Raw genomic sequence first — 26,380 nt, 5'->3', positions numbered from 1 at the left:
TTTTGGTCTCTAAATTAAAAATATGTGAATGTAGTCCCTGAACCCATCACAGCATGATTTTTTTTTTTTTATTCAAGGGTCAAAATTCCAATTAGATATATGATCTTTTTTTTTTTTAGTTAGTTGGAAATTAATAAATGAAAAGCCATATAATTGTTTTCTTTATTACCTGAATATTTTTATTATCATGTTGATTATAATGATATGTGGACACAAAAAAATTTGATCACATCATTTTGTGGTAATATTTTTAGCTAGCCGACCCGTTTAAAAAATCATAGCTCTGCCCTTGATCTTCAGGATGTATCATTGCTTGGTTTAGTCAATACATACGGTGTTGTCTTCATAGATCATTGTTGGGACTCAATGATGGATGAAAAACTGCAAATACTTCAAATATGCTCACCAAGAGCTTTCAACCATTTTTCTCACGTTTGCTGTAGTGAGTTGTAGTGAATTTGGCATGATTCGAAGATTTCACAACTTAGATTTATTTTGTGGACCTCCAATAAAGACATAACTGTTTGAAAATGTGCCTTGAAGCGAGTTTAGTAAGTAATATGCATTAACATAACAAACAAATCAAGTATCATTATGAGGATTATAGGGTTGTATTCGCTCAAGATGCGCAGGGATAAGCCCAAATCCAAAGTAATGAAAAAATGTCTTTAAAGCCAATGCAGTGGCGGTGTGTAGGCGCAATGTTGTATCTTTACCAACATATCAACAACGAAGGAGATGTCCTGCCTAATGCAATGAGCTAAGTAACAACGAAGAAGATGTCCTGCCTAATGCAATGAGCTAAGTACAATAAAGGCTAATCGAACTTAGATATGGAACTTCAGGTTCCATAACCTCTTCAAGGGTCTCATTTGAATCTGGCGGATGGATGATCATGGTGTACTCAAAGCAACACATTTTCGGTGTGGTTCAACTAGTGGACCAGAATACCGTCAAGAGTCCATTGAAAGACAAGATAATGCTAGAGGAGTCCACCAAAACCACTAGTGTCATATTGGACTTGGTACAAAACATGTGCCACAAAGAGGAAATCATGGTGGTTGGAATTGCACATCAACCAAATCATACCACGGCATGAAAGAGCTATAAAAGTTTTAGATCTTAGGGATCGTACATAGTGTTTGCTTCAAAAGATGACTTTAAGATTATAGCTAAAGATATAAGAGAGGTTTGCTGAAGAGCAATTGAGTTTGTGTTGAAAAGTAGTTAGGTTGATTGAAGAATCACTCAAGGCTTTGTTTAATTGTAGAGATTGAGTTTGACAAAGATCCTAAGCTTGAAGGCCTCAGGTTATATTTATAGGTAGTGGAGAGTGAGCAACCTTGATCATACGCTGAACTAGAGCATGGGTATATCTATAATGACTGTGACTGTGATTTATGGTTGGTGGCCTTTAGCTGTATCTTGAAACGATTTGAACGATCGCGGTAGTGACATCAGCGTGTCGGATGACGTGTATGTATGCATTTAAGGAGGCGATATATTCTCAGCCTCTAGTCATTTGCATGGCAATCATGCCTCGAAAAGAACCATGTCCAAGCTTTCAGACAAGTTAGAGAAATGAGATGATCGTCCAGGCCTTGGTTTGGACTTCGAAGTTAGAGAGTCGAAGTCGTATGATTTTTGCATAAATAAAAGTGGATATGCCCATAATATGCCTTATTTTTAATTGTGACTTAAACAGAAGGTCGACGCGCAATAAACCTTTTGTATCGTGGTACTTCCTAGATAGTGCGAAATCAATTTTAAGGTCAGTGGTTCTCCATTCCTCAACCAAAACCATCTTTCTATTACTTTAGGTGATTTCTTTCTTATTTATTGTATTTGTTGTGTTTTGTTTATGAAACTAGTTATTGTAATTTTTCTACAACGGACCCTTCCATTTCTCCAACCTTCATTGTGCTGGTGAAGCCTCGGCAAAGACCAGATGCACAAACTAAATAAATCTCTTTATGGCCTAAAATAACCTCCTAGAGCATAGTTTGGACATAGTTTGGAAGATTCACAAGCCCCTTAAAATGTTTTGGGAATAGACAAAGCAATTCCGATCATACCTTATTCTTGAAGCATAAGAGGGTAAAATCACTACCTTAATTGTTCATGTAGATGGCATAATGGTGATAGAGGATGATTTTGAAAAAAGAGTTGCACTGCATGTTGAATTGATGGCCAAATTGTAGTGGACCACTTCTTGACCCAATAGCCCATTAAGTGGGCCTTTTATTTAACCCACGTGGAACCCATGTGATGTGGCTAGTGAGTTTTTAATTGGCAGCAGCTGCTGGCCTTTTTGTCTGAGTTGAGCAGAAAAATAAAGGCAGCAGAAAAACAGGTGGTGCCGCAGTCCCACTTTGAAGAGAAGAAGAAGGTGCTCTTCTCTCTGGATAGTAATCATCCATCAAAGTAGTTGTTGTAATAGTTTTGAGCTTTGTATAGAGAAGAAATTAATCATTATATTTTCTTTCTCTATTTGTTTTTTTTGGTGAGTGAGTGCTTTTGGGTGTATTAGGATTTTGGATTGTGAGATTGTCAACATTTTGTCAACTCTCATTTGGTTGATAGTGGATTATTGGGTGGGCTCTTATTGCTCTGATAACGTACTCCAATTACATTGACTGTTGAGGAACCTCGTTAAAATCTTGGTGTCTTTTATATTTTGTTCTTGCATTTCATTTGATATATTTCCTGTGGATTAGCTTAAGTTGGTTCCAATTGGTTTGGTGCTATCCTAGCACAACACTACAAATATATCTATCTTAGGAATTTGAGATGAAGGATTTTGATCCCTTAAAGTATTTTGTAGGGATTGAAGTGTCTAAATTGTCAAAAGGCATTTTCCTATCTCTGCGAAACGTGACAATGTAAAGAATCAGAACTTGACTGTTGAAAAATCAGTAGCAGCTCCTACTGTTGGCCAATCACAGATGGACATATGTTCAAGTAATTGATTTTTTAATCACAAATTAGACACATGTCCATCTATAATTAGCTAGCAGCAGGAGCTGCTGCTGATTTTTCAACAGCCAAGTTCTGTCCGTAAACCAATTGACACACCTCTGGTGATTAATGTCTAGCTGTGTGATCATGTTGATCAACAGTATCCGCTCCTTGTTGGAATGCCTGTATATTTGGCATGCATTTTGATTAGACATTGCATACGTAATAAGTGTGGTTAGCCATTAAGGAACAATATCTACCCCTTGTTGATCACATTTTAGAGAAGAATAATACATAAGAAAAATTCTCTAATATTCAGTTTACCTCCTTATTTATTAATTGAGTTTTGAAACCTAAATTGAATAGAACAAAAAGGAGGAAGTACAAGTAATGGCTTTCAACATATTTTACATGCACTATAAATTACTCCAAGTTTTTTAGTCTATACTATCAGGAAATTTGAATATCATTCTCAAGACCAGCAAAGTCAGCACTTGGATCCCTCCCTCATTCATCACCTTTCTAACGTTCTCTATTCTGTCAAGCATTCCGTGCACAGCTATATCAAATGCATCGGGAATCTTTAATCTTCCCCTGGGATCTGCATATACCAGTTTTGGTATTAGCCTTATGACCTCCTCTCTCATGGCCGCCCCCTTTTCCTTCGAAATTCCAAGCAAGATATTCTCAATTCTGCCTTCTTTCAAATTTTTCCATCCTTCGCGGGAATAAACACTGAATATTTGGTATGATCCTTTGGTAAGTACCATAAATATTGAGTGTACGCGGTAGCTGGATGAAAGAAAACTGGAATGCAACCAGCCCGAAACGAGTCAAAAGCTGATCTCCTAGTGAATGAGTCCCCGACTGGCTGCAAGTAGTAAACTGAGCTCTGAAACGCCCTCATAACTGTAATCGGATTGCCACAAATCTTTTCTGTGCAGTGTAAAAAATTGCAGTTATTTGAAGCTTGGCAATGTTCGATAAGTTTTCCACGGATAGAACCTTCCAAGTTAGGCCTCGGTGCACCTGCGAAAGTAAACAAATAAGGCCTTTCTTGTTTCCTCACCTTGTTTTGCCATGCAACCACCTCACTGTCCTTTGTAGGATGAAAGTTAATCGGGTACGGAATTGCCATGTTGTTTTTCCATTCGCTTCCTTCTACTGTTAACATAGTCATGTTCAGGGACTCGGGCAAGAACCTGAGTTTACTTCCCCAATCAGAACTATCATCCCTTTGCCTCCTGAAATCCCAAGCAGTCCTCCCAGAAGCAAAGAAATGGTCTCTCCCCCACATTTTCCTCCATTCGGGTTGTCCCAAAATCCATTTGACAAAATCCTTGGCTTAAGCATCTCTGATTTCGACGTTAGAATCCCACAGATGGACACCAACATCCATGCTAGGATAGAATGGCACACAAATGGCTGAAGCAAGAGTGGAGTTGCTTGTCAAACACTCATACTTCTTCATCCTGTTGTGGAATATGACTTCTAACAAGTAGGGATTTGTTTTATACCAACTTTTGTTGGACACAACCCCTTCCGGGTTGCTAACATCCGGACCAAGCCCCAAAATTACGAGGTGTGGACACATACTCGGTTTGTTGCTACTACTAGTACCTCGACTAAGAGACTCACAATTGTTGAGGAAGTCATAGTTGAATCTTGCAGGAAGACCGTCATGGAAGTAAATGTAACAATTCAAGCATGAATCGTCATCGGTGTGATTGAGGTGAACTTGTTTATTCACCGAAAGATTGAACACATTGTTGGCTCCCAATGAAGTTGAATACATTAAGCAAAAGAAAGAAATGCATAAAATATAAAAAGAGACTATTATGCCAACCCAGACTTCTTGGGATACCTTTCTGGCCATTGATCCCCACCACCATTGAATATATCTGGTTACTGACTCACTCAACTCTCAAAGAAGAAGATGAAAATGTGAGAAGAGGGTTTGGTTTATAACCTTATGGCTTCGAACCTACGTTACATTCACTATTAACCTAATTCCAAATTCGTTTTATTTTTATTTTTATTTTTATAATCCTGATTAAGGTATAACTAACACACAGTAGTTCAAGCAGTATTGTAGTCGATGTTAATTAATGATGTGCCAACTTAATTCTCACCTAAACTCCCTCTAAATCCTCTCAACTTTTTTCTTTGATTGTATACTGCTTTCAATCTATTTTCTTGCCGTAATTTGACTCATTTTTTGTACACTTGTACAATAAAATATTGTATAGTAGGTTATTAGCAGTATAACAACTTTTCGTCTAGCGGGATTTCTTTTCTTAAAGACATCGTTTGGTGTCGAGGGTTAGATTGGAATAGATCATGTAGAATTTTTACAGTATGTTGAAGGATGAAAATTATAATTTTGACCCACTTGAAGGTAGGAAATGGATTACTGAAGGAATAAGTTTCCAACCATCCTAATCCTCCCCAAAATGATGAAATTAGAAGAAAGAAGTTTCCTTCATGTCTAATCCCTTCAAAATGAAAAATCGTTCTCGTCTACCTTCAGTATGTCTTGAACTTAGAGATTTAACCTCATCAGTTCAATTTTCTATACCAAATAAGACCAAAAAGACTCCAAGTTAGAATTCTTTCTGTTGATCGAGTAAAAAAATATTTGATTTTCTCAAAAGCAAAGAGATACATTATATTTAGGAGTATGTTATCCACACACCCCTTGTTAATTTATATTATTTGATCTTCTTTAATTCATCAAATCCAACGGTTAAAAATTAGAATAGTGTGTGGATATCACACCCCTATATTTAGACGAGAAACTAATCTCAAGGTATTTTTAGATGCAATTGTTAAAAGCATTACAAATACAATACCAATAAACATACTACTTTTTAGTGCATTCTTAACAATTCAACCTGAGTCTCATGACACTTCAAAACTCCTCATCCAAATGCACCGTTTGGTTGGCTGGATGAGATTGGATCTTAGGGATAAGATTAAATTGATAGAGACTTGTAAGACATGACTTGTAACTCATGTATAAGGATATGTTAGATAACCCACTCTATTATGGATTCATAACTCATCATGTCTAATCCTATCTATCTCACATTTTGACACAACAAACAACGAACTGGACTCAAGTTCATTTTAATTTATCACAACATATCTCATCCAACCCACGAAACGGGAAATGGTCTAAAACGGTTTTAATCTTTCAGAAGAAAACTACCTGGATTGCACCAAATCGTCAGGTCAACTATCTAGTGGTACTGCTACTGCCATAGCCTTTTCTTGTAAGCAAGTCCCTTTCATAAACTTGTGTATAAATACCTTAATTAAAACATACTTCCAGTTTGTTATATTTCTAATTTTGGAAGCGGAGTTATAATACAAGAGACCATGACTCCAACTGAAGCAAGCATATCATGATATGCTTAACAAGATAGAGTAGCCAAAAGAATTGGTATAGGATGGGCGGAAAAATAGGTTAGGATTAGAATAAGTTAAGGGTTCGACTGCTTTTGTTGTAAACATGGACTTTAAAGACATCTTATTACAGATTTAATTTCTTACGTGTGCAAGTAAAAGCGGAGGAAGTCATGAGTTAAACTCGTTCACTTTCTTTTTATTCACATAACTGTTAAGTAAACAAGCGCTTATTTGTCAGCGGTAGTTGTATTTGAATCATTTGTTCGTATATTGGAAATCTATGTCATAAATTAATAAAACAAACAAATAATCACTTGTACTAAAAAAATTAATTTAATTAAAAACAAAACTAAAATTATAACACCCATGTTTTCTACTACTACATCTTCCCTTCACTCCTCTAGCAGTAAATTGCTATTATATTTGAAGATGATCAACAACAAAAAATTAACAATTTAAATTGTAATCATTCAATCATTTTCATGTGACAGAAACATTTACAAAGCAAAGGAAAATTCTTACAGGATTCAAAACTCGAGCAGGCTAGACTTTTTTTTTTTTTTTTTTTTGTAGCTATCTACGAGATTCGAACCTAAAACCTTACACTTACAAGTAAAAAAGAATACCACTAGTACTAAGTGGCCGGGTGGGTTGGACTTTGAAATGTAACTTCATTAGAAAAGTGATTTTTCAAAATTTTCAGTAGAATCTCATATCTTTTCTATGATATTTAGACTCTGGAGTCTCTCACAAACACGAGAGAGAGAGAGAGAGAGAGAGAGAGAGAGAGAGAGAGAGAGAGAGAGAGAGAGAGAGAGAGATGAACTAAAAAATTTGTTTGGGCTGGACGGTATATGTGTAATTAGATGTTTACGTTAGGCTGGTGGGTCTAAGAGAAATATAGTTCTAGAAATTGAATCTGGAAGGTCTTTAGCTTGAAGGACTAGTTCTAGAAATTGTTGGAAAACCAGTTCTAGAAATTGAATCTGGAAGGTCCTTAGCTTTAAATGTCAACACCCAACAAGTAACTGTTGGAAAACTAGTTCTAGAAATTGAATCTGGAAGGTCTTTAGCTTGAAGGACTTTGATTTCATTTATAAACAACTGAGAAAGAGCAGCCTCGATTATATCGATGTGCTAGAGTATGAGTAGATCGGTCATTTCACTCTGATACAACAATTGTAGCTGGTGACCTTATGCTGGGTTTTAAGGCGATCGCAAGATTTTTTTGGTAACGTTACCTTATCTAGTGATGAGTTTTTCGTTATTTAAGAAGGCAAGAAATTATCGGATTTGGTGTGCCCGTATTAAAATAAAGTTACACGCTAGTGGACCGTATTTTTATTTATGACCAATTCAGAAAAGCTGTATTGTTCTGTATTTGAATGATGACGTGGCGACAGACATGCGCATTCAAGTCAATTCTGTCAACCGGCGGCGTCTCGACTCGGACGTCCTCTCTCTCTCTCTCTCTCTCTCCCTCTCTCCCTCTCTCTCTCTCTCCTCTCCAGTCTGTCGTCAAATTTGTTCCATTTCTCTCGAACGTTCCAATCGGATCCCAAAATCGATTCCAATCCAGTCCGCCCAAACCCTGACCCGACTCTCCATCATGGAAGGAGGCTCGACTGCCGGTGGAGGCGGTGGCCCGGCGCCGTTTCTGCTGAAGACGTACAACATGGTGGACGATTCCGCGACGGACGAGATCGTGTCGTGGAGCTCGAACAAGAAGAGCTTCGTCGTCTGGAACCCGCCCGAGTTCGCCCGGGTTCTGCTCCCCACCTATTTCAAGCACAACAACTTCTCCAGCTTCATTCGTCAACTCAATACATACGTAAGCACTTTGCCTCTTAAGATTTTGATTTCGGTGAATTGTTGAATTCTTGAAAATGTTGAAAGCATTGTACATTTTGCCCCCAATTTGCTTCTGTTTGGATGCTGCTCGGAGAATTTTCGTGTTTTGTAATTCTGTGTTTGGGTGATTGGAGATTTAGTCTCTTCTTTGTTTGGATTATTGCTAGTTTTCACTTCCCTGTTTCCAAGTATTAGCATTTTTAGGAAATTGCAGGGCTTTTCGGTTGCTCCAATTTTAGGGAGATGATGTTTTCCTCTAAATGTGCAGACTTGAAAATGGTGGTTGATTGTGGATTTAATTTGTATTTTCTGTTGCTTCCAGAACATTTGTTCGTCATCAAAAATTAGGAAAAAAAGAGGGATACTTTAGGAGGAAAACTAACGAAAAATCCTCAAAAACTTTAATTTTAATCAAAATGACAAAATAAAGGTGTAAGTGAATAGTATATGAATGACTTTTAAAGTGAATAGTACCAGAAGTGTTTCATTAAGATTTCCTACTTTAGGTCTGTAGTTTCGATTACGTGGGAGTGCATCCAAAAAGCCCAATGTATATTTCTAAATTCTTGATCAATGAAACTGTTATCAAAATTCTTTGGCACCTCTCTCCTTTCTTTTGTTCCCCTTTTAGAACAATACATTGCTTTGCAGTCCGGACTATAAAACCTTTAGTACATATTTAGTGATACATATACCAGATGTGCTTCGGCTGCCTATTGAGGTTTTCAAGCAACAAGAGGTTACAGGGAGTGACTATCGTGAACTGACTTTCAGATACATTGTACAATAATTAAACCATAGGTCCTTCCTTGGTTGTATTTTCGAATGCATGAATTTCAGTGTTTCTGGCACTCATCCTCTTTCAGATACATTGTACAATAATTAATGTATCATCTCTAGGTAATCATCTTTTTTATATTGTCGGAAGTGACTGTCGATATAATTTAACTGAGTATGTTTGGACATGAATTTGTCACAGGGATTTCGAAAGAGTGATCCTGAGAGATGGGAATTTGCTAATGAAGACTTCATACAAGATCAGAAGCATCTTCTTAAGCATATCCACCGCAGAAAACCCATTCACAGCCACAGCAATCCTCAAGGTTCTATGGTTGATCCTGAAAGAGCAGCTCTTGATGACGAGATAGAGAAGCTTTCAAATGATAAAGCTGCACTTGAGGCAAGTATTTCAACATTCAAACAGCAGCGATCTGCTGCAAAGCTTCAGTTGGAAAACTTAGCACAGCGGGTGAGTGGTATGGAACAACGGCAGAAGAATTTGCTGACATTCTTAGATGAGGCTGTTCACAACCCTAATTTTATTGAACACCTCTCTAGAAAATTTGAATCTATGGATTTCTCAGCATATAATAAGAAAAGGCGATTGCCTGACATTGAAAACCTACAGCCAGTCGTGGAGAATGGTTTTGTGGATAACCAAAGTAGTTCCATATCTGAGTTTGGAAATGTTTTCCACCAAGACTTCTCAAGTAAACTTAGACTAGAATTATCACCAGCTGTTTCAGACATGAACTTGGTTTCGCTTAGCACGCAGAGTTCCAATGAAGATGGGGGTAGCTCAACTAGGAAAATATCTGAAGAACTTAAAGGAGCACAGATGAGAACAGAAGGGCTTTTATTTGCACCTGAAACCTTAGAACTTTCAGATACCGGAACATCTTTTGCATTCAAAATGGATTCGTTGTTATCGCGGAAGGCACCAACTGTTGGAAGCCCTATACGTCATTCCTTGCAGCCAGGTTTGCCTTCTAATGAAGAAGGTGATGGTAATATATCCTGCCAGTTAAATCTCACTCTTGCATCTACTCCATCGCAAGTCAATAATAGTCCTTACTCAGCTGCAGTACCCCAAGTAGGTCAGGATATCAACAAATCTGCAGCATCAGAGCTAAATGACAAGGGCAAAGAACCAGATTTAAGAGCCTTTACAAACAAAAATCTAGCTGATGATGACAAACCTAAAACTTCCTCCCAAGAAGCCACACATAACAATCAAGCGCCTGCTCTGGTTCCTGTTAGAGTAAACGATGTTTTCTGGGAACAGTTCCTAACTGAAAGACCTGGCTGTTCAGAGAATGAAGAAGCGAGTTCTAATTATAGGGGAAATCCATATGATGAGCAAGATGATGGAAGGTTCGGCCATGGAATGTCCAGAACAGTCAAGGATGCGGAAACACTCACTCTTTAAGTACTGCAGTCGTGGTGAAGCCCTGATCCAGGTTCACGACAAAGCTCTCTCCCATCTCCCTTGATTTGTAAGATTCACATTATATAAGATCTGAAACTTGACATGACATTGCCTGTTATTGGTTGGATAAGTTCATGCCAATATGCAATTAGTTCTTAGTCATCACTGGCTACTGTTCATTGTCATGTTAGCGTATTCTGATAAAGCTGTGTCAGTGTTACCAGTGTGGTATTGATGCATATGCTGCAACAACACACTTTTAGTGCATGGTTATAGATTTCTAACTGATAAATAGTTGGGCAATTCACAATTTGTCTGACATTAGATTCTGTTTGTGTATATCCTTGATGTATCCGTTTCCCGTGCTAAATTTTTGTGCACATTAAGTGACCGCATGGAAAAACAAAATATCGATCTCAACCTGAAACTTGGCGTTTTGTGATGATCTGTTAGTTCATACTGAATCAATTTTTGACTGCTTCTATCAAAACAATTTGAGGATATGCTAAAAGCCGATCTTTTAGTCTATAAGTTATATCATTGTTTTCATTTTTATTTTACAGGTCTCTGTTCTACATTCCAACAATCAGAATACATCGATTGTTCAAGCAGTTATGTTGACAACTAGTTTACATTCTCGTAAACACCATGCGCTTGGCCCCTTATTCTGTCATCGCCCGCTCTTTAGATTTAATTTGGTTTCCGGATGTGTAGAGATGTATTGAGATTGTGTGAAATCTAATCTGCTTTTTTGGGTATGCTCATTTAGTACCTTTTTTTCCGCATTGCTCAAGTTTTCCTCAATTTGGTTCAATATTTGGTGTGTTTTCATAAATGGTCAATATACAATACTGTAGCAACTATATTTATGTTAATAGCCGGCTTCGAATCGTCGTAATATGATAGTTATGCAGATTTCTTGTTACTTGATATGGTTTGGTTTGAGGAGCCTCTGGTTACGTTGGAGACCTTCGTTTTCATGATTGTAATCCGGTTTAGCCGGGCTTAATGAAATATTGTCTTTCCGATAACAAAAAGAGAATGTATTATAAGGCCTGTTTGATACTCATTTCGTTTTTAGTTTGTTGTTTGATAGCCATCTTCGACACTCCATCTTTTAATGCAGAAGACATGTCAATTATTCGAATGAACAAGTGAGCCTGTCAAAAGTGTTCACAGTGGATTAAAAGTAACAATTGATTTATTCTTCATACAAATAATCGCAAGATTTTGGACGATCTTCCACGGTTCCACCCATCCTTAATTGTTAAGGCTAGACCCAATTCCAAACCAAAAAACCCAACCCTTCCACTCATTTTCGGGTTGCCAAGGCTGTCCAGTTACGACCCCAGCCATGTCAATTTTGGGTCCAAACTCAAATTCAAGGGCGCTACTATAACTTAGAGTAACCTCATGTGTAAGTTAGGATGAGTAAGCGATAATCGGATCTACACTAGTTTCCTAGTTTGTGCCGTTGGTTTCCTTTTCCACAATTGTGAATCATTTGAACTAACAGGTCTGCCACACTTATGAGTAGGAGCAGATGATTGACTAGCCGCCATCGAATGTGACTGACCACTAGGTGCGGCAAACCTACTTTCGAGGGTTGTCCGATGAACGTTAATGGTGTCCTGTCCTTCTGGTTCTAGGACAATGGTTTGACATCTGTTAGGCACATCTATCTTTGTTTTCCCATTTGCAACTGGTATATGTGATCGGATCATTTTTGCTTGATCAATGAAAGAATTTAAATGCGATACCCAACAGATTAATAAAGTGGGTTCACAAGATATTGAATCGCCATTAATTGCTTCGTCCCACATGACATGTCTATGCTAAAACAATGATCATGTCTCATAGCCCATTTAATGAACCCTCCAACCACTAAGAATATCACTTTCCTTTCCTTTCCTTCCACAGTCCAACGACCCTCCACAAAAACAAAGAACCCACAAAGCAAAAAGGAAAAAGAAAGAAAAAATGCCCAAACCCACTCTAATTTTCTACGTATCCCTCCTTTTAATCCACACCCACTTCCCAATCTGCAATGGGGTTTCACTCAAAGGGAGCGGAATCGAGGCTGCCATGGCGGGAAGAAGTGGCTGCAGCGAGAAGCTTGGGGAGTGCATGACAGAGCCGGAGATGGAGTCAGAGAGCAGCAGGAGGATTCTGGCAATGCAGACGAAGTACATAAGCTACGGGACTCTCAAGAGGGACTCGGTTCCATGTGGAACACCAGGGGCTTCCTACTACAACTGTCACGCTGTGGCGGCCAATCCGTACAACAGAGGGTGCGAGGTCATCACGGGATGTGCAAGAGGTAATTGACATCAGAATTCGCTGTAATTACAGGATGTGGAACCCTAGTTGGGAGAGAAATGGAACTAGAAGTGCTTTCATTCAAATCTGGTGATGTTGGATTGTGTTGGGGGTATTTTGGGTATGATTGTATATTTGAGAACCCATGTTTTGAAATGTTATATACTAGATCATGTATGAATAGCATGGTTTTTATGGGAGATCTGATTTTTTTTACCCTTTTTATGAATGTGGGATTGGTGCTGGTTACATGAATTTTGGGGATTTTGGTTTTAGGGGGGTAAATTTGGAGATTTTAGGGTTTATTTTGTTTTTATAAGTTTCAATGATGGAGAAGTTCTTTACTATGTCGAAAACACGGGCTGATATACCGAGTGACATAATATAATTGATTAGAAATTGTAGAAAATAAAACTTTGAACAATTGTATTATGACATTTGGTGTATCAAACTGTGTTTCAAGCACACTGAAAAATCTTTCCAGTGATAGATGGTCTTGCGTGAGGGATAAATATATTGCATGATTGATTGGCCACTAATGAGACAATAAACCCCAAAAGAGAGATTAGATTGATGAATTTCGGGTTCTAGAAAGAAAAAGGTTAAGGATGCAGAAACGGTTAATAATAGTAGACTAGTTAGTGTGGTATGATTTTCGCACTTTTTTTTCTTGTGCACATCCTTTTTTTTTTCCTTCTTTTTTTAGCTTTTGAATTGAATAAACCGAAAGAATATCAACGGATAAAAACAAGAGCAAAAGTGCAGAAAAAGTAAACGGAAGTATGAAAATCACTTTCCAAATCAAAACATGCAAGAGAGAGCTAGGTGGGTGGGGGTGCTTAACAAATAACAGTGCATATCGGTGTTGGATATTCTCTTGAGAGTAAGACTCACAGGTATTCTGAGTGGATGACAGAGACAAAAGGGAAGGGAAGATTTTCAATTAGAACCTATTCAACTTCCGACTAATATTTCTCTTCACTTCTAAATGAGGTTTTAGCTTAAATCTTCCGGTTATCATTATAGCAGAACATGACCATGCAGTGCTGCCTTCGGCGCTTCAGTTTAAGATTTTCCGATGCCAAACATTGCTAATTGTTGAACGTTATCTTCCAACCGCAAACATGACTCAAGTCGACATCTACAGAGAGAGCAATGCCCCGGAAAATGTCCAGCCTTAACATCTCAACGCAGCGAATCTGCTCCGGAAGAGCAGTTTTCGAGCTTGAAATCTCCTTCAACTTGACTCAAACATTTGCAGGCTTCTTATGTAACCTATTCCACCAATGAACTCGTCCCCATCAGAATCAGATTTCCTAGTAGTGCATGATACTATGTTATCTAAACTTAGTTTGAGCACATTGTTGTACCTTTTGCCTAAGAATCTGATCGATGTACCTTCCAGGAAGCAGTCCGTCAGGAAGTTCATTGGAAAAGCCAACAAAGCCAAACCCTCTGCGACAGGCCTTTCACTCATCCTCAAATCGATAAAAATGATCCATGAGTTTGTCTATCGTAAATCATTTTGTTCATTCCGTGAAAAATCTGCCAACATTTTTGTTACGTAGAGGGTTGGTTTTACAAAATACCTTAAAATAGTGGCCACATGGTCATCTATCTATTTTCATTCTTAGGTAAAAAAAGTAAGAAGTTATGTTAATCTCAAAGACCATTTTGAATAAATTCTCCCATCAAATCCAAGTTTGTTTACAAGTCTTTCTAGTAGTCTGCTTGGCTGCTACTTGTTGCTTGCTGTTCAAGTTACTCTTTTATGTGGATACTGGAAGCCCAAACTTTGCGTATAAGATATATCCAACTTTGGTAAAAGTCAATTGATCGAAATAGAAGTGGGACTGATTAGTACTCTAAAAATATTATTCTGCACTTTTCATAAATGCATTTTTCTTTCTATTTGTAAAAAAATTAAAATACAAAATTAAAATTTTTTAAATACTAATAACAATTAGGGATGAGCAACGGTTATAGTGGACCGGTAACTGTGGTTATTTACCTATAACCGTTTAAGCTTTTACCCACATAACCGTTTACCCATTGGGTATTTACATAAACGGGTATACCCATACCCATAACCGTTTATAAACGGTTAACCATACCCATTTACCCATAACCACGTATCCGTTTACCTTTTTTTTTTTTACCCGTCTACCTATTTTTTTAACAACTTGAAAATTAAAAAGAAATTTGTCATAATTTTCTTTTTTCTAACTATTAAATACCGTTATAAGTACATTTATCATGTATTTTTATATTAACGGCAATATTATTTATGAATATATGCGATGTCTCCCAATTATTTGACGGTCAATCTATTACAAGAATCATGCATGATTGTAGATTAATTAATATTCTTGTATACATAGATATATATATATATATATGTAAGTACGCATCAATATGCTAAAAGGCTAATTTGATAAATATTTGGATTTTTATTTAGAAGCATATGTTCATCGATCCAAGCCATTTAATCGATTTCTAATTTTGGGGTCAAATATTTATTGAAAACTCGAGGCCAATTAAATAAATAAATATATATATATATATGTACGCATCATTTAATAATAACATGTTTCTAAATACTCAAGGTAATCATTATCTTGAATTAGTCAAATCTCCAAAAGAATCCAAAACAAAACTGTCGAACACTAATGCTTTAACACATTCAATCACATATATTAAACATTAGCCCGTTCTATCAACTATATTTTTCTCTCAAGTGAGGCATAAATATATATATATATATATATATATATATATTATATGGCCCTTTATAACCAAATATATCTCATGATACTAAACCTAGTTAGAAACCTTTTTTTTTTTTTTTTTAGTTTTACATATATTAAAATAAACAGTTAAATGAGTACCCGTTTATAACCGCATGTAATACCCATATATAACCGCTCATTTAAATTTCATGGGTAAACGGTTATACTCATAACCGTTTATTTATCTAAACGGTTACCCATAACAATAACCGTCAAATTTAAATAGGCGGATAACCACGGTTACCCATAACCAATGGGTATTTGCCCATCCCTAGTGAGGATCCTTCTGACCAAACCCATCGAGTCGTTGAAATTTTATCCAATGGCTACAATTATTATAACTTTTAGAGGGGCCCCCTATTTGTAGCCGTTGGATAAAATTTCAACGGCCCGATGGGCTTGGTTAGGAGGATCCTCACCCTTTGCTCAGGAAAGGATCATGATCCTCATGTTTTGATATGGGTCTAATGTATTGCACAGTCATAGGTAGGGTCTAATAAGTATAGCAATTAAAGTGTCCATAATTTGAAACAAAGTTGCATCGATTGTTGTTGAATGTTTTATCATGACTCTTCTAGAATTAACATGGAACTTTAAGTTACACATCAAATCGCATCATTTCATTTCATAAAAAACTCTCATCTTTTTTAGTGTAAAATATATCGTTGTATTAAAAAAAAAAAAAAAAAAAAAAAGTTACTCATCAAATCTCGTCGTTTCATCAAAAACTGCAATTCCTGCAAATTAGTATCTAAATTTTAATTTGAATTTGCATGAAGCTATGAGAACTGCAAGTAATTTTACATGTCTTCGTTGAGTCGTTTACAACAGTAAGCTTCATTTTTGCTGGTATTTGTTACATGATTCTAGTCTACATGATTCGCAAGCATTATACATTGATTGTCTTATGTAAGTAATTGCTCAAGAGGCTTTTGACATTGATTGTGTTAGCTTTGGGGGCTTTTAACATTACCAAAATGGAGGACTACATCTTACTGTTAGAATCATGTAAAATTACTTATTCCACCATGATAGGTAGTTACAATACGATAGGTAGTATAGCTTATACAAGTACTTATATGGCAGGTAGTTTAGACTGTAAAAGCACTTATATAATAGGTAGTTTAGATAATAAAATATCAGTTGAAATATAAGTTTATACCGACTAATATTATAATATGATAGGTAGTTTAGCTTGTACACGTACTTATATAACATGTAGTTTAGACTATAAAAATATTTATATGATAGGTAGTTTAGATTGTAAAAGATCAGCTGAAATTTGGGTTTATGCCGACTAATAGGATACTTGAGTTGAAAAAAAAAATAGAAAAATAATATAACTAATAGCGAGGCCCCACAAGAGATTTATAGGTGTTCGAAATTTTAGAAATGTCCTAAATTAATTTTAGAAATTATGTGCTGCGAATAGAATGACTCTAACTTTAGCTTATAGCACACAGTTTTTTGTGAAAAAAAATTTGAAATTTTTAGCTTTAAGAAATATTTTGCGTTGGAGTTAAGGAAAATATTGCAAAACCTTTGGATGTGATCCCACCGATTATTAGGTCATGAAACTATTTTTATTGATTCTTAAAGTGAGAAAATAGAAAAATATCTTTAAATTTGGATTTTAAATCATTGATTACAAGTGTTTAAAAATGAATTATAATATATTTTGCACGGAAAAAATATATTTTGAAAAACATAAATATGATAGTTTGTTGTTATGGTAAGAGAAATAAAAGAAACATTAACAAAAAAAAATAACAAATTGAAAAAAAAAAAAAAAAAAAGGATGGATCGGTATGAAACTAGCGACTTTTGTCTGATACTAGTCACTACCTTTTGAGCGATTATCCACAAGAAGAGTAGCTAGCAAAGTACCGATCGTATCATTTTTTTTTTCTTTTTTTTCTTTTTCCATTGAATAGCTATAGTAGAGTAAAATAGTAATCATAATGCAAAGTATCAACGTAACAACAAAAAGTACTGACACATGGAGTCCTATTCATGGACCTAAATAAAAAATAAAAAAACTAAAAATTGGACTAATCTAATTGCTAGGCCATAAAATTGGGAATGGGATCCTTTCCGGATCCCTTTCACCAAATCTACCCAATCACCTAATTCGGACCCTTGAAATTTAGTCCAACGGCTAAGGTTATTATAACTTTTAAAGAGGACCCCCTGTTTGTAGCCGTTAGATCAAATTTTAAGGGCCTTGATTGATTGATTGGGTGGATTTGGTGGAAGGGATCCGGAGAGGATCTCTTTCCTTAAAATTGGACCTATTTCAAGTTAGTTTATTTACACATAACAGATTTGTATGAAAGAAGTTAATTTAAACCATATATTAATGAAACTCTTTTTGTCAACTATAAGAGGGTGAAAAAATATTTTTGTCTTCTATCACAAAATAAAATTATGGACAACAAAGTAATTTGCACAAACTAAATTTTACAGTTGTTTTTAAAAGCATCATCCACCATGGAATCCTAACAAATCACCTACAAGAACTCCAGATTTTTACGGGTGTATTGTTTTATGAAACTTCGAATTTCTATGGCACTTATTTTCAAAACTTCAAGTTCGAGTTTAAGTACGAACTCTATGTTCATGATACCTGCAAACAAACACAATATACATATGTAGTGAAGGGGAATAGCTTCGGGACTTATGTGTGAAAAGAATGAGTGACGACCCAAAATATGGGGCTGTTGTGGCTTACAGGTCCCAAAGAGTGGTTGTTGGGTTGTTGGGCAACAAAGGAGAAGTAAATGGGTTAACAGATTATATACCAAATTATTGGGCTAAGAAGGAAAAGTGAAAAAGAAGGCCTAACCCATGAGCTTGTTATTTCATGCGAGCCAAAAATAAAACAAGGCCCAAAAGAAAAAAACCAAGTGGGACGGTTTGGTGCATATGCCCAATTGGGTTGCGAGTCGACTGCAGGCAGCCCAGGTCCGTAAGAAAGGTGATGCAAAACGGCTTTGTTTTGGACCTTAGAGTTTTGGAGCAGGAACGACTTGGTGGCTCGGGCAGCGCGGCTTCAGGATGCGGCTCCCATACGTGTAGGGTTTGAAAAATCCCATTTTTTTTCTTCTCTTATTCACGCATATTCAATTCACCACAATTATAAGAACAATAAATTTAAGCTGAATCTACAATTTGAAAAAAAAAAAAAAACGTAAAATTAGAGTTCATGCTTCATGGTGAATGTTTCATGTAATCATTGCTGAAAAAATATTGAAATTGAAACCATGTTTTATAGATTACTTGGATTGCTTGATGAATATTGTGAACGGTTTTGTAGTAAACAAGCATTCAGTTCCTTAGCTCAGTGTCAGGAGCGTGTTTAACAATGCGTTGTGGCCTAAATTTAACTGAAGGAGAGAGAGGGGGGTGCAGCTGCATAAAGAGAAAAAATAGGCTTAGGAATTACTATGATGATATTTCTCCGTACCTTGTGCCTTTTTAAAGAAAAATAATGGGGTTACTTGCCCTACAAGTAATACAAGGTTGTGCCTTTTTGTTTTTTGTAATTAATTCTTGAATTATTTCTCACTAACATTAGTAATTGTTGAGACTATAAATACTCAAGTAATGATTTATGTTGTGAAATTGGTGTGAATGCCCACATAAAAAAAAACAACCACATATGGCTAAGGGTGGAAAGTGGAAGAATAGAAGTCAAAAGTATATTGCTTAAATAGTAAAAGTTTGGTTTTTATTGTTTTGATGTGTAAGCCTTTTACATGTATTAAAAAAGACGTATGCTTATATCGTATGGGTAGTACAAAAAAATGAAAAGCAAAAAGTAATAATCATGTTTTCCTCATTTGTCCATCTCTACGTTCATTTCTCTTATTTGATACTAGTAAAGAAAATAAATAGAATAATACATGGCTCCCGTTTCACTTCAATCTCTAACAACTTTGATAATATATATATATAGGTACGCATCATCTGATAATAACATGTTTCTAAATGCTTAAGGTAATCATTATCTTGAATTGGTCAAAGCTCTAAAAGATTCCAAAACAAAATTGTCGAACACTCTAATGTTTTAGCACATTCAATTACATATATTAAACATTGGCCCGTTCCATCAACTATATTTTTGGGAAAAGTAGAATTCTCTACAGTCTTTCTATATCATTTAGCATCTGTGTCTTTTTAAAATTTGATTAAATTACTTTGACCAATAGTTGTAAGATCCCACATCACTCAGGGGAGTGATCCTTATATGTATATTCTCATCTTTACCTAGTACGAGGCCTTTTGGGAGCTCATTAGCTTTGGGTTCCGTAGGAACTTCGAAGTTAAAGCGAGTTCGCACAAAAGCAATCCTAGGATAGGTGACCTACTAGGAAGTTCTCGTGTGAGTTCCTAGAAACAAAACCGTGAGGGCGTGGTCGGGGCCCAGAGCAGACAATATCGTGTTACGGTGGAGTTAAGCCCAAGATGTGGTGGGGGCTTGGGCCGGGATGTGACAATTTGGTATCAGAGCCTAACCTTGGTTGTGGTGAGCCGACGAGGACATCAGGCCTCGAAGGGGAATGGATTGTAAGATTCCACATTGCACAGGGGGGTGATCCTTATATGTATATTTCCATCTCTACCTAGCACAAAGCCTTTTGGGAGCTCATTGGCATCAGGTTCCGTAAGAACTTTGAAGTTAAGCGAGTTCGTGCGAAAGCAATCTCAGGATGGGTGACCCACTGGGAAGTTTTCGTGTGAGTTTCCAGAAACAAAACCGTGAGGGCGTGGTCGGGGCCCAAAGCGAACAATATCGTGCTACGGTGGAGTCAAGCCCGAGATGTGGTAGGGGCTTCGGCCGGGATGTGACAATAGTCACCTCAATTTTTTAAAATTAAAATAATTTTTGAATATATTCTTTTATCTGCATGATGCACTTTTCCTTATTTAGCAGAGATATTATTAATTAAACTATATTTTCTCTTCTTCCAAATATGTTTTTTCGATCACATTTTTTTTTTGTTAAGCAAACATTTAATATTATTTCTTTTTTCCAAATGGTTTTTTTTCTTTTTCAAATAGTTGGTGATCAATATAAAGTTTTGTGTAATTTTTAAATTTTTTCTTGTGAAATTATAGTTTTTCTTTTTTTGCTGTTTTTTTTTTTTTTAAGTACAGTTGTTGACAAATTATTATTAGGTACAATACATTACGTATATAATATCTGCGGGTACGTTTGAATTTACAAAAATCATTAATTGATACATTTATATGCAATTTTGGTACGTTTAATTTAATACATTGTTAATATTGGTACATTATTTTTATTTTGTACACATTGTGTATTGGTACGTTTATATTATTTTCAATCCTATTTTCTTTTAATGTACTAAAAGAAAAACTTATTTCGGTACGTTTGATTTTGGGGGATTTAAAAATATTTTAAACTATTTTGGAAAGAAAATATCTTAAATTGTAGATAATTATTGCTAAATTGTAGCATTATTGTGAAAATAATTTTGAATCTAACCCTTTTTTTTTTTTTTTGACAATGATCTATAACGGAGGAGAGTAATCAAAATGCTAGATTATAGGAAATTTGTTACAACACAATGTGCATATAGCACGCAAATTATGAAGAAAACAAAGTTTAATCAAATCACTAAAAGACATGAATGTTTGATCTAGAAAATTCAAAACTGAGGCACCTATATCAAAAGATCCCTATATTTTTCTCTCAAATGAGGCCTAAATATGTGTATATATATATATATATATATATATATATATATATATATATATTATGGCCCTTATAATCAATTATATCCGGGATACTAAACCTAGTTAGAAACAAAATTTTTTTTTTTTAGTTTTACATATATTAAAATAAACGGTTAAATAGATACCTGTTTATAACTGCAGGTAATACCCATAATCATCCGCTCATTTAAATTTCACATGTAAATGGTTATGCCATAATCAGTTTATTTATCTAAACGATTATCCATAATCGTAACCGTCAAATTTAAATGGACGGATAACCACAATTACCCATAACCAATGGATATTTGACCATCCCTAATAACAATTCTCGAAAAAATATTTAGTTGGCCTACTATATTCTTTTTAGTTTTTTACTTTCAAAATACGAACACGAAAATAATTATTTACAGGGAGATGCCCACCACATTCCCATCATCAAACGCCGAGAAAATATCTGATAAGATATCGTGCGTTAAACATGATTAACGTATTAGTATAATACATGCCCAATAAAACTACAATATAATAATAATAATAATGGCTGCTTTTCTTATCACCCACCCACCCACTTCTCAACTCACCCACCCCCCGCCGGCACCAACGCCAGCAACGCGCCACCAACGGCGACGTTTCAACACAAACGAATATTTTGTCTATGTCGTCCAAGAAACGCAATCTCACTAAAACATTCAAAAATCCATACATAAAAAATCAAACAAATTTTCAACTACTTCCAACTTCTAAATATGCACCCCCGTCTGTGTTTACCTTGCAAACGGGAAGGAGTGCAAAAGGAGAAACCGGGCGAGTCTAAATTATATTACCCTAATGCATTCATTATAAATTCACAAACATCAATGGCAATCGGATAGGTAGACGCAAAAATAAACAAAATGAATCCAATCGTAACACCGAGGACGAATCGAATCAAAACTCGAAATGACGGTAACTGGTTCATTTTTTTTTTTGATCCATTTCTTGCTGGTAAAATGATAGATATCCGGATGCAGCACCACAAGTGATGCTGCAGCAGAAATTATCTCACGCAACCACGTCCCATTCCCTTATTCAAGCCCCAGGTCTTCCATTGAGACCTAAATCATCCCCTTCCCTCATTCCCTCCGAAGCCCACCAACACAAACTCTCTTACAAAATTTAAAAACCTAGAAATTCTATCGCATTTCATCACAAGTAAAAAATAATCAAAAGCCAAAAACAACCCGTCGTCTAGTTATAGTTTTCTTTTTCTCATTTCTTGTCTCAGTGACGATCCCTCTTCAGTACCTGTAGTGAGCTGGCTTGTATGGACCCTCGACCGGCACGCTGATGTAGTCAGCCTGCTCCTTGGTGAGCTTGGTGAGCTTAGCTCCAAGCTTTCCAAGATGAAGGGCAGCAACCTTCTCATCAAGGTGCTTAGGCAAGACATACACCTTCTTCTCGTACTTGCCGGACTTCCTCTCATTCCACAACTCGAGCTGAGCAATCACTTGGTTGGTGAAAGAGCAGGACATCACAAAGCTGGGGTGTCCAGTGGCACAGCCCAAGTTCATGAGACGGCCCTCAGCCAACACAATGATGCCGCTGTTGGTCTCGGGGAAGACCCACCTGTCGGTTTGAGGCTTGATGGTGATGCGCTTCACTCCGGGGTATGTCTCAAGACCGTGCATGTCAATCTCATTGTCAAAGTGACCAATGTTGCAAACAATGGCATTGTTCTTCATCTTCTTCATGTGGTCAACCATGATGATGTCCTTGTTACCGGTGGTGGTAACAAAGATATCGGCCTCAGAGACAACATCCTCAAGGGGAAGAACCTGAAGGCCTTCCATAAGAGCCTGGAGGGCACAGATTGGATCAATCTCAGTCACAACCACGCGGGATCCAGCTTGCTTGAGGGCAGCAGCACAACCCTTTCCAACATCTCCGTATCCACAGACAACGGAAACCTTTCCGGCAATCATAACATCGGTGGCTCTCATCAAACCATCGGGGAGAGAGTGACGGCATCCGTACAAGTTGTCAAACTGTTATGCACAATCACAAAAAAGCAAAACCCCATATACATATGGATCTAATTAGATCTAAAGCAAAACCCCATCAGATCTAAATCAGCAATGCACAAATCCTAGGTCCCAAAAAACTCAGATCTAAATAATATAGCAGAATTGATAGCAAAAAGGAGATCTGAGAGACATACCTTGCTCTTGGTAACAGAGTCATTGACATTGATGGCGGGGAACAAGAGAGCGCCGCTGGCCTGCATCTGATACAACCTCTTGACGCCGGTGGTGGTCTCCTCCGAGACTCCGACCAACCTGTCCTTCATCTTGTGGTACCTCTTGGGGTCGGTCTTCAAGCCATCTCTGATGATGGTCAGAACGAGCTGGAACTCCTGGTTATCGGTGGAAGACGGGTCGGGGAGCGTCCCGGACTTCGCGAACTCCTCCTCGGCCTTGACTCCCTCGTGGATCAAGAGGGTGGCGTCACCGCCGTCGTCGACGATCAGATCGGGTCCACCACCTGGGCCCCAGTCGAGGGCGCGCTCGGTGCACCACCAGTACTCCTGGAGGGTTTCGCCCTTCCAGGCAAAGACGGCGGCGCTGTCGCGGGCGATGGCGGCGGCGGCGTGGTCCTGGGTGGAGAAAATGTTGCAGGAGCACCAGCGGACCTCGGCGCCGAGAGCGGTGAGGGTTTCGATGAGGACGGCGGTCTGGATGGTCATGTGGAGGGATCCGGTGATGCGAGCCCCCTTGAAGGGTTGGGAGGGTCCGAATTCGGTGCGGCAGGAGACGAGGCCGGGCATTTCGACCTCGGCGAGCTCGATCTCGAGGCGGCCGAAGTCGGCCTGGGACATGTCCTTGACCTTGTACTCGCGGCCGCTGCTACTTTTCTCGACGGAGAGAGCCATTGCGGGTAACTTAGGTGGTAATCTCTCTCACTCTGCAAAACTAGGGTTGTCTTTGCGAGTGAGGGATCAGTGCGAGGGTAGAGTGAGGGATTCAGGGGCTATAAATAGGGAGGGAGGGGGAGATGGACGGTGGAGATTTCGGGGTGGGAGGAGTTGGTGGATCTGGTAAATAAAAGTGAAAAGTTTTTTTTTTTCTTTTTTTTTTTTTTGGAAACGAGAGTGAAACGTTATTTGGCGTTGTAGACGGAAGATGATGCGGGACCCAGCTTTTGCGGGTCGTGGCTTTCTTGGATGATATGATTCATCGATGGCAGATAAGGGAGGCCATGGATTTTCTTGTCTCCAATCGTTAACGTTAAAGTTAGTGAGATGTTTATTTAAATTTTATTTTATAAATCGTGAAAGGGAGATTAATTATTTAAAATTATACTTTATAAGCGATATGTTGTTGTTGTTAATAATTGAATTATAATTAAGTGTGAATTAACGTATTTTTTATTGGTGTGACATCACATAATTTACAAATAAGATCGAAAAAATTGATTTACCTAACATTACTTATCTCAAAAAGTATATCTTTGTCTTTTTTTCTTATTTTGAGACATGTGTGGTATCATTTAATTTTAATTTAACTTTTGTCAATATTTGATAAAGAAAAATGTAAATACTAAAAATAAAAAAATTGAAAAAGAACGGAAAAAAAAAAAACCAGAAACCATCGAAGTCCACCCACCCAGGCCCAAGCCACCACGCCATCGACGTCAACCCACACTCTCACTCGCCGTCGTTAATGGTGTGGGGATGACTGCCTTTCATGGTTGAGAGAGAGGGAGGGAGGTTTATGTCGATCGCGTGGGGGTGGCTATCAGGCTTGGTAGATGAGACTTTAGTTTATTTGTTTTTTTCTTTTCAATATTTATTTTTTAATTTACTAAAACTTAACGCCTTAAGTTGAAGTTAAGTGTTACGACACGTGTCGAAAAGGAGATAAGAGACACAAATAAGACACTAACCGTTAGATCAAATTTTAAGAGCCTGAATTTATAGATTTGATGGAATAAATCCGGAGATGATCAAATTTCAAGAGCCCGAATTTATAAATTTGATGGAATAAATCCGGAGATGATCTCTTTCCCGCCTTTAGTTCTACCTTAATTGAAAGAATTTATCTCTGTATATTTTCCATAACCCAAAAGTCAATAATGTTTGGACGGTCCAAGGCTCCAATCCATGTGGTTTGGGTCCAGTAGATATAAGATAAAAAGCCCAGGACCAAATATAATGTGATTGGGCCTAATGAAGTTTGGCCCAGACCAAATGAATTCATAATTTTATATTCTGTTTAATTAGATAAAACAGAAAAATTCATGGTTTCATGTGATATTTGTGTTGGTTTGGTAAATGTATAGTGTCGGACAGACTGCCAGGGGCGTCATTGTTACGACAATTTGCGTCGGTCGAGTCGTGGGCCCCACCTTTTTAATAAAATAAAACAAAAGCCCCACACTTTTTGCCTTCACCGACTGGTTGGTAATGATGGTACGTTCGAGTACTTGCTCAGCATCGATGAAAATATGGAAGGATGTTCTACTGTCTTTATTTCTCTTTTATTAAGATCATCAAACTAAATCTTTGACCATCCATGTAATATGGCCCTCTTTCTGCTAGCTCGCACCCTATTACAACGTTCGAGAGAAACTTATTTACAACGGAGTATTATTTTTGTGATGTTCAAAATCAATCAGGCGTTTAATATTTTGGTTTTTATAAGATATAAGTAATTTCTCTAGAATATCGTCTTAGTGAAATCCCGATTCCACGAAAGTCTTTCTCAACCGGCTGTAATGGTACTAGCATTAGGACTAAATTTGTGTCACTGTAAGGATTCTTTGTTTTGGAGAAGTTTTGAGGTTCAATAGGCGAATCACGTGTTCGTGTAGACGCTAAACGTCCATGCATTGCATTCCTCCTAATTTATCATGCTAATCTTACCTTACTTTGGCTCCACCCTCCTTTCAGATGATTTATCTAATGTATGTATTTGTTGAAAATAAATTTCACATACTATCAATTAATTTTATTACAAGACTGAAACTTTCGTACGTCATACGTCGGAAATATAGAACAATTTTTCGCTAGTAGCTGCAATATATGTACACACTCATTCCCTATTATATACTTTATGAGCTG

General features: G+C 37.1%; 3 protein-coding genes and 1 pseudogene across 5 annotated transcripts; 2 read left to right on the top strand and 2 right to left on the bottom strand.

Annotated features, from left to right (window-relative positions):
- Positions 1 to 3,408: 3,408 nt before the first annotated feature.
- LOC103962603 lies at positions 3,409 to 4,753 on the bottom strand (annotated as a pseudogene).
- A 3,154-nt stretch (positions 4,754 to 7,907) lies between these two features.
- Positions 7,908 to 11,354, top strand: LOC103962560 (heat stress transcription factor A-5). Of its 3 annotated transcripts, none has more exons than XR_669581.3 (3): positions 7,908 to 8,200; positions 9,200 to 10,496; positions 10,993 to 11,354. XR_669581.3 is itself a non-coding variant. In XM_009375278.3 (3 exons), exons 1-2 carry the CDS (start codon positions 7,979 to 7,981, stop codon positions 10,427 to 10,429), a joined length of 1,452 nt encoding a protein of 483 aa, XP_009373553.2. In that variant the 5' UTR covers positions 7,908 to 7,978; the 3' UTR covers positions 10,430 to 10,460; positions 10,993 to 11,354. The 3 variants fall into 3 exon arrangements, 2 of the variants coding, with proteins under 2 accessions (XP_009373553.2, XP_009373551.2); XM_009375278.3 differs by having other exon boundaries at positions 9,200 to 10,460; XM_009375276.3 differs by lacking the exon at positions 10,993 to 11,354 and having other exon boundaries at positions 9,200 to 10,849.
- An 801-nt stretch (positions 11,355 to 12,155) lies between these two features.
- On the top strand, positions 12,156 to 12,964 carry LOC103962561 (protein RALF-like 24). The gene has a single exon (XM_009375279.3). It carries the CDS (start codon positions 12,410 to 12,412, stop codon positions 12,755 to 12,757), a length of 348 nt encoding a protein of 115 aa, XP_009373554.2. The 5' UTR covers positions 12,156 to 12,409; the 3' UTR covers positions 12,758 to 12,964.
- Positions 12,965 to 22,222: 9,258 nt separating this feature from the next.
- On the bottom strand, positions 22,223 to 24,279 carry LOC103962559 (adenosylhomocysteinase). The gene is made up of 2 exons (XM_009375275.3): positions 23,480 to 24,279; positions 22,223 to 23,306 (listed from the first exon to the last, which is right to left on the bottom strand). The coding sequence occupies exons 1-2, from the start codon at positions 24,188 to 24,190 to the stop codon at positions 22,560 to 22,562; spliced, it is 1,458 nt and encodes a 485-aa protein (XP_009373550.1). The 5' UTR covers positions 24,191 to 24,279; the 3' UTR covers positions 22,223 to 22,559.
- Between the last annotated feature and the right edge of the window lie 2,101 nt (positions 24,280 to 26,380).

The sequence above is a fragment of a genome, unplaced genomic scaffold, assembly GCF_019419815.1.
Source record: "Pyrus x bretschneideri cultivar Hongxiangsu unplaced genomic scaffold, Pyrus_bretschneideri_v1 Contig14, whole genome shotgun sequence".
In the NCBI taxonomy this organism is placed as follows: domain Eukaryota; kingdom Viridiplantae; phylum Streptophyta; class Magnoliopsida; order Rosales; family Rosaceae; genus Pyrus; species Pyrus x bretschneideri.
Note: the sequence above shows the minus strand (reverse complement) of the source record. Positions and strands in the feature narration are given on the sequence as shown.